The 8,585-nt window shown below is 45.8% G+C and overlaps 1 protein-coding gene across 1 annotated transcript; it reads right to left on the reverse strand.

The window, feature by feature from the left end:
• Nucleotides 1-500: 500 nt before the first annotated feature.
• HSBP1 (heat shock factor binding protein 1) lies at nt 501-5,790 on the reverse strand. Its single transcript, XM_003938057.4, has 4 exons — nt 5,649-5,790; nt 5,013-5,079; nt 4,329-4,449; nt 501-2,073 (listed from the first exon to the last, which is right to left on the reverse strand). The coding sequence occupies exons 1-3, from the start codon at nt 5,691-5,693 to the stop codon at nt 4,331-4,333; spliced, it is 231 nt and encodes a 76-aa protein (XP_003938106.1). The 5' UTR covers nt 5,694-5,790; the 3' UTR covers nt 501-2,073; nt 4,329-4,330.
• Between the last annotated feature and the right edge of the window lie 2,795 nt (nt 5,791-8,585).

Consider the following 8,585-nt stretch of genomic DNA (forward strand, 5'->3'; position numbering starts at 1 on the left):
CCTACACTAGTAGGTACTTGGGAGGCTGAGGTGGGAGGACTGCCTGAGCCCAGGACTTGGGCTCCTAGTGAGCTATGATTGTGCCACTGCACTCCAGCCCGGGCAACAGAGAGAGAACTTGTAAACCAGCAGGTGAGAAGGATAAAGCTGAGCTCTCCGCTCTACCTTCAGAGCCTTTAATGTGCTAATTTCTTCATGAGGTTCATGAGGTTTCAGCATGTTACCTAAACCCAAGTGACCATAACCCCTTCCTTCCTGGAGCATCTCCAGGGGCAAGTGTTGCGGGAACATACCTGAGAAAATTCTAGAATGCCAGTCCTGGCAGGCCCTCCTCCCGCTCCTCAGCTTCCCCTTCCAGCCGGCAACCTCCCCCAACAAATCCTCTCCTGTTTTGCCTTGGATTACTTGTACTTAATCTGTCCAGAGGTTTCAGTTGGTACTCTAATGTGATTTGTGCATTTCAATCTGAAAAACAAACAGATTTTTGACACAAAGGAAGCTTGATAGCAGGATTTCAGGCACCTTTATTCATGGCAGATATTTTTGGTCAGGGCAGCCTGCCTTTGAAATCGTTCCAGTACTTAAAGAGGTCGACTCCTGCCTAAGTCACAACTCTCCTACGACTGCAATCGGCCATATCATTTCCATTTGCCACTTACGAGGCTTGAGAACATTCAGCAGAGATGCAGGTTTCAGCTGGTCTGGTCAAGGCCTGCACAGCGTGTGCGGGGCATTCTGGGGACTCAATCCTGCAGCACAGCCTACTTGCCTGATCAAAGGAGGTTCTGTAGTTGGGTACCATGGTGGTGAATTCATCTTATTAAAGGAGGATTCCACTCCTTTATGTTCCCCATGTAATCTGTATATAGGACAAAGTATTTCTCACTATTATAAATTTGCAATATAAACACCAAGACTGGTGATGTAAGTTACTTAAAAAAGTCACATCTTTCAATTTTTCAAGTTTTTATGTAAAAGCACTTTGTGGTGACAATCACATGGATCACCTTCCAGGTTATCAATATCGGCCTGGAGGCTTAGCACTCATGGCACTGCATTTTTGAGTGACTAGAGTTAAAAGGTATTATCCCTGTCTTCTATAATCAACAATAACACTGTTACTCTGCAAGAATTTAGATAAGAAACAGCTTAAGTAAAATACTATTTCTTAAAAACTTGAGTCTACAAGTCATTGATCATATTCTAGCCAAGCAACCGGCATGGATTTCATGTGGTCTCTTTTCCTTCTTTCTTTCTTTTCTAGTCAGTAGCACAAAGGAAAGATGGAATGACTGAGTTTTAAAATCCTGCCAGATTTTTTTACGGTAACTATTGTAGATGAACCACTGTAGGGTCCTATTGAAGTATCAGAATCTCATGCAAAACTAACAAATGCCTCATTACAGAAGGTTATTCTGTTATTTTCTGTACTGTAAAAGTTCTAACAAGAAAGTGGCAGTGGTTACTTTTCACTGACTTCCACATGTGATCTCGGGGACTTCGATATAAGTCTAAGTTCTATACTGAGTTTTAGCAACAGAGCAGTGACAGATATTCCCGAATAAGCAATCGTTAGGTGTTTTTAGCCATTTGAAAAGTATTGCCAACACACTATTTGGTGTCAGCTCAACAGTCACTTTGTGCTGAGAATTAAAGAACCCTAAAGTCTACAAACATCTTACTTCACCAAGACTAGAAGGGTTTACTATTTGTCCAATGAAAAAATTACACAGCAACTTTTATCCAAACAGCAACTACTACAAAAGGAATGGCAAGAAAAAAATATGACTTCACAAAAATACACTAAAAAATTTGACAATTTTATGCACGAACCGCCAAAGTTTTAGTGTTTAATAATGAACAGCACAACTGACCAAGGTCCAAGATGTGAAGATACCATGTTCAAGAAACTGGGGGGCAAATCACTCTATAAACTAACTATATAGTATATAAGAATGCACACGTTATAATATAAAACCTGTTTACACATAGTAGTTAGCTGCAAAAAGCCATTCAGTTTTCTCTTGGCTTGGAAAAATGGTGTTCCGGATTCCAGTATAAATTATTAGCAACCTGTTGAAAAAAGAAAAATCATCAGCATGTTTTTCATTATATGAGCACAAATAAAAATGACATATAGAACTATCAACTAAAAATCCCTTTACATGCCCATTTTGAGTTAAGCTTATTTCTTTGCACAATATTTTAGCAAAAATAGATTTAACTGGAAATACTTTTTAAAATTCAGAGTCAGTTTCCTACTCCCATTCTTTTCTTTGAATGACCCCCATCACTAGCCAGTCTACAATCCTGAAATCCTTGTGGTAATATTCTCAAGTCGGTCGATGGGAGTTTTGACTGCCACATAATATAAAAAGAGACCCACAGAAGCATCTAAGACTGGCAGGACACTTTTCTAGATTATCTCTGGTTAAGAATGATGACATAACCATAACCAGAAAGCAGTTATGTGATTTACTCACACAGTCAATGAACCCCACCTATTGTAAAGATAAAAGCAAATTGAAGAGTCTGTCTTCAACATCCCAAATCTGTACTTCACAGTAACTTTAAATGTGGTCCAGAGCAGGCCCAGAAAATAGGAAATTAGGCATCTTTAACTGTATATTCTCCTTAGCATTCTAGCAATCTAAAAATTCTTAGGAACCTTCTTTTTCTTTTTTTAACATAGTCTTGCTTTGTTGCCCAGGCTGAAGTGCAGTGGCATGATCACTGCAGACTCCACCTCCCAGGTTCAAGCGATTCTCCTGTCTCAGCCTCCCTAGTAGCTGGAATTACTGGTGTGCAGCATCAGGCCCAGCTAATTTTTTATTTTTTGTAGAGACAGGATTTCACTATGTTAGCCAGTTTGGTCTTGAATTCCAGACCTCAAGTGATCTGCCCACCTTGGCCTCCCAAGGCGTGAGCCACTGTGTGCCGCCAGTAACCTTTTTTTTTGAGACAGAGTCTCACTTTTTTGGCCAGGCTGGAGTGCAGCAGTGCGTTCTCAATTGTAACCTCTGCTTCCCCCAGTAACCTTCATTTTTACAGAGAATTAAAATGTTATAAATGAAACATGAGAAAAGGGAGTTCATTTTTCATATAGAGGAAAAAGCTTACAATGCACTGTGCTGAGTGATACTGTACATTTACCTATCTTGCTATGTGGTATTTTTGTTTTTTTGAGACAGTCTCACTTTGTCACCCAGGCTGGAGTGCAGTGGCATGATCCTGGCTCACTGCAACCTCCACCTCCCAGGTTCAAGCGATTCTCCTACCTCAGCCTCCTGAGTAGCTGGGACTACCAGCATGTGCCACCATGTCCACCTAATTTTTGTATTTTTAGTAGCAACAGGGTTTCACCATGTTGGTAGGCTGCTCTCAAACTCCTGACCTCGTGATTCATGTGCCTCGGCCTCCCAAAGTGTTGGGGTTACAGGCGTTAGCCACTGCACTCGGCTGGTATTTTTAATTATTAGGCTTTTCTCTGACATCTGGAACTATTCAGTGGAAATTTAAATGAACTCCAGAGTAAAAGCTTAATGTGGCTGGCCACAATCTAGTTCACCTATGTCAAGTTACCAAGAAAGTCCCCAGAATTTAGGGCATTTAATAAAGTGGTAATGTGGGTGACTTGTCAGCTATTTCTCAAAACAAAAAAACAAAAAAACAACCAATGGAAAATCTTCCAGTGACAAGCTTTACAGGCCAATAAAAACACCTTTATTAGCTGGAATGATAAAAAACTCAGTGGTTATCTAATGTTAGCCTGTGGTTTTTTTTTTTTTTTTTTTTTTGAGACGGAGTTTTGCTCTTGTTACCCAGGCTGGAGTGCAATGGTGCAATCTCGGCTCACCACAACCTCCGCCTCCTGGGTTCAAGCAATTTTCCTGCCTCAGCCTCCTGAGTAGCTGGGATTACAGGCATGTGCCACCATGCCCAGCTAATTTTTTGTATTTTTAGTAGAGACGGGGTTTCACCATGTTGACCAGGATGGTCTCGATCTGTCGACCTTGTGATCCACCCGCCTCGGCCTCCCAAAGTGCTGGGATTACAGGCTTGAGCCACCGCGCCCGGCTAGCCTGTGGTCTTAACTAACAGTGATAGAAGTCTAATTAATAAAAACTGGGAAAATAAATTTGTGTAAAGAATGAGTTTGGCATGAAAAATTTCAAAACATGAAGTCCACAGGGGATAAAGAATACAGGGATGCTTGCTGGGATCATGGCTGGGAACTATCTACAGAAAGTCTGACTACATCAAGATTATACTTATAGTTTCTCTCTACTCTTTTAAGAAAAAAAAAAAAAAATTGCCCCCTTCCTCACCTTCAGCTCTTTTGTGTGGCAGGTATCTTGTTTTCACCTTCCAGTTCTTCCACCCCAGCCTGTGTCATGAGGTCTGCGATGTTCTTCTCCAGATCATCAATGCGACTACTCATATCATCGAGTGGTGAAGTTAAAGACAATGCTTGCCAACATCTCCTCATTGAGCCCTTTTACTTTGGTCCCTGTAGACTACGGCCTTAAACACAACGATTCTAGGGAAACTGGTCTTCCAATTACCTTTAGACACTGTTACATGCTGGCAGCTAAGAGTATAAGACTCTGGGGCATGGCTACCCAGCACCGGATTGCAGTCCTGACCTTTACTAGTGATGAAATCCCTAAACCTCAATTTCTTAATTTGCTAATAACACTACAACCCACTCAAAAGGTCATGCTGAGGATCACAAGAGAGACACAAACAAAACGGCTTAGTTCACAGTCCATAGTCAACCACACCAGCCATAGGGATTGGTGGACCGTATGCTCCTTGAGCCAGGGATCTGTCTAGCTCAACCCCAGCCCTGGGTACAGTCCTTCTCAGAAACACGGTACACTCCAAGCTCAGTAAAAAATTCTGTAAGTGACTGGCGGAAGCTGGCCTGAAAACTACTCATTTATCCCCACTGCTGCTGTCAAAAAGGCTCCAAAGGCCCACAGGAGGCCGACTACAGATAAAAAGGATATTTCTCCCAATGATCTGGTCAGACATGGTCTGAAATTTATCTTGCATCTGCTGCAGCAGTGTCTGCACCTAACAAAAATCGAAACACACAAGGTCCACACTGATCCCGAGACATCTTCCTGGCATCACGATGGGAGCCCTGGTCCCGTCGGCGGCACAGCTGCCCGGCTCCATCTCTGCCTCTGGGCAGCTGTGCCGCCTTCAGCAAGGATCTTCCTTCTCGGGTCTTCCGTTTTTCCCACCTGTCCAATCAGTCAGGTGGGCTGGGGAGGCCGCCGCGACTCAAAGCTCAGGGTCTTTAGGTTGCTTCTGCCGTGCTGGGGCACCCGGGGGTGTGTGAGGAGCCGAAGGGCGGGGAGGGTGCCCGGGGGAGGGGCGACGGACTCGGGGGGCGTTCGCGGCAGGTGAATGGGGATACCGGAGGGGTTCGGGCTTGGGGGCGACCGCGGGGAGACTGTCCCGCACAAAACGCCCAGGGGCACAAGGTGGCCGGGCGCCTCGGCCAGAGACGCTTCCAGAAATGGGGCCTCCGCAGACGCGACGCGCAATCGCGGTGGGCGCCCCTCTGTCCGGAAGGGCCTGGCCCGACGCCGCCCGGGAAGGCCGCGACGTCGGGCCCGCGCACAGCCGTCCCTTACCACCGAGGTGAGGTCCTGCACGGTCTTGGGGTCAGTCTCGGCCATCTCCCCGACGCCCAGCTTGCCGGTGATATCTCAGACCGTCACCTGCACTTCCGTCCGTCCGCGCAGACGCCCCAGGCCGCTGCTTCTCGCGACAAGACAAGCGGCTCGCGGGACCGCGGGGCATTATGGGAGTAGTAGTTTCTCCCGCACCGGAAAGGCCTCGAGGCCGCTCGCTTCTGTTCCAAGGAGCGGCCCCACCCCGCGCTCCCCGCCGTCTTTTGCATAGCCCCGCCCCTTCCCTCTATGCCCGCCTCTCCCGCAGCTTGCAGCTGGGGGCGTGGGAAGTGAGACCCACTCAGAGATGGAGTCATGGAGGTAGAGGGTGGTCTTGGCCTCCTTTCCAGGCTGTAGTCAGTCGAGAGACGGCTCTGGGTTAGTTTGGACTGTCAGGACGAACTTACTGAGCTTTTGCCCTTCAACAAGACCCGCTGTGCCCTTGTAACTGCCCCAAGTCAAGGAGCATTCCCCCCCAGGAAGCCCCATGGCCTCTGTCCCTTCACCCCGAAGTTTAGCCCAGTGGGTTCATTTTACCCGTCAGGTTCGTACGAGGGGATTCAGACAGGAAGCTGTCCATCATGCCTGGCTTCTTTCACTCTGCCCCATGCCTGCGCTTGAGGGGGGAAGGCTTCCTGCGTCAGGGTTAGACTGTGGGTTTGGGTGTAGAAGGAGGTGGGCACTGCTGAGTTGGAAACTCAAGTTCCAACCCCACAGATGGTATTTAGGATTGGGTCCCTTGGCAAGGGGATAAGAGAATCCTTGACTGCGGGCCTGGCATGTTCCAGAAACTTGCACACATCTCATTTAAGCACTGCGCTACGTGAGGGTCAGCTCCCCTTTGAGTTAATCTGGAGGGAGGCTGTAAGGGGTTAGACCAGTTACAGGAAAGGGTCCTCATCCAGACCCCAAGAGACCGGATTCTTGGATCTCATGCAAGAAAGATTTGAGGACGAGTCTGTAAAGTGAAAGCAAGTTTAAGAAAGTAAAGAAATAAAAGAATGGCTACTCCATAGACAGAGTAGCCCTGAGGGCTGCTGATTGCTTATTTTTATGGTTGTTTCTTGATGATATACTAAACAAGGGGTAGCTTCTTGACGTTGCTGTGGCATTTGTAAACTGTCATGGCGCCAATGGGAGTGAAGCAGTGAGGACAACCAGAAAACGGAAGTTGCACTGAGCCAGAAGTTGCAGTGGGATGGCACCACTGCACTCCAGCCTGGCAACAGAGCAAGAATCTGTCTCAAAACAAACAAACAAACAAAAATAACTAGTGACTAGCCAAGGTGGAGTAGGGCCTCAAGCTTCTGACTTTAGACTCCAGTCCCTGGGGCTCCCACACTCAGCAGAGAAAGCAGGGTGCCTGCACCCTGAATTTCTAGGCAGATCTGTCTTACGGTCTTCTGAGGATTAAAACATTGAGATATGTTTATTTCAAGTAGTCAGGTAAAGCTCTAGCCAAATGCCAGTTGACAACAGCCAATCACAAAAGAGTTTTGCATCTTTACACTGAAAGGACGATCTCTTGGTAGGGAAGGATGAGGGGTGTAGGGTGAGGGGCAAAACTGTGCGTGAGGGGGAAGGAGTGATGAAGGGAGTTGGGTTAATTCAAGAACATGAATTAGCACTAGATTCTGGAGTTTTTCCTTTTCTTTTCTGGCAAGAGACTTGGGTTTTTGTTTTTGTGTTTTTTTAAATACCGATTGGAAATTTTCTTTACATAAACAACAAAAAAACTTGATACTCTTTCAGTGGAGACATTATTTGTTCATTTATCTTTTGCACTTAAACAGATACTACGTATGCTTTCTCTGCGTGGAGACCAAGGTCTGTTAAAGAGCTGCTTTTCACATAAGCTTCACTAATTTAAACTCAGGCTGTCATACTCACCTTGTGAGGCTGACATACTAAACCTAACTGAATATTGTTCCATTAACAAAACTAATGTACTATGTGTAAGGCACTGGTAATTAACCTTTAAACTTTAGTTTTGAACAACCCTCATTTTTAACCTTTATTTAAGTGTCATGGTTGTCTTACCTCCTCTTAGCATTTTTTAAAGCTCTTCTGAGATTAATTGCATGTTCTAACTCCCGTTTTTCCATTCAACACAGTTTTGTTTTATGTGTGCATATTATGGTACTTTTTTTTTTTTTTTTTTTCTGAGACAGAATTTCACTCTTGTTACCCAGGCTGGAGTGCACTGGCGCGATCTCGGCTCACTGCAACCTCTGCCTCCTGGGTTCAGGCAATTCTCCTGCCTCAGCCTCCCAAGTAGCTGGGATTACAGACGTGCGCCACCGTGCCCAGCTAATTTTTCTATTTTTAGTAGAGACGGGGTTTCACCATGTTGACCAGGATGGTCTCGATCTCTTGACCTCGTGATCCACCCGCCTCGGCCTCCCAAAGTGCTGGGATTACAGGCTTAAGCCACCACGCCCGGCTTATGGTACTTTTATAATTGCTTTTGGGTTCAAGCTGGGCCATTCTTTTGACACACCTCTTTCTTAGATCTATACTATGGAAGGTGGCCTGGTGCAGTGGCTCACACCTGTAATCTCAGCAGTTTGGGAAGCTGAGGCAGACAGATCACTTGAGATCAGGAGTTCAAGATCAGCCTGGCCAATGTGGCAAAACCTCATCTCTACAAAAAACACAAAAATTAGCTGGGTATGGTAGCCAGCACCTGTAATCCCAGCTACTCAGGAGGCTGAGGCAGGAGAATCGCTTGAACTGCAGAGGTGGAGGTTGCAGTGAGCTAAGATTGGGCCACTGCACTCCAGCCTGGGCAACAGAGCGAGACTTGGCCTCAAAAAATAATAATAATAAAAGACACTATGGAAGGCGTTGGTGTGTCCATGTGGTCACATGCAATGAGGTGCTTTGTGCGTTTGCCTT

This window comes from Saimiri boliviensis, chromosome 1, assembly GCF_048565385.1.
Source record: "Saimiri boliviensis isolate mSaiBol1 chromosome 1, mSaiBol1.pri, whole genome shotgun sequence".
NCBI classification, from domain to species: Eukaryota; Metazoa; Chordata; class Mammalia; order Primates; family Cebidae; genus Saimiri; species Saimiri boliviensis.

What these genes read in the sequence shown, in the direction of transcription:
- HSBP1 (XM_003938057.4), bottom strand. Translation starts at nt 5,693, where the DNA reads ATGGCCGAGACTGACCCCAAGACCGTGCAGGACCTCACCTCGGTG. An exon ending in TGCAGGACCTCACCTCGGTG is followed by an intron (nt 5,080 to 5,648) that starts GTAAGGGACGGC and finishes GATTTTTGTTAG; the next exon opens with GTGCAGACACTGCTGCAGCA. An exon ending in TGACCAGATCATTGGGAGAA is followed by an intron (nt 4,450 to 5,012) that starts ATATCCTTTTTA and finishes TAACTTCACCAC; the next exon opens with TCGATGATATGAGTAGTCGC.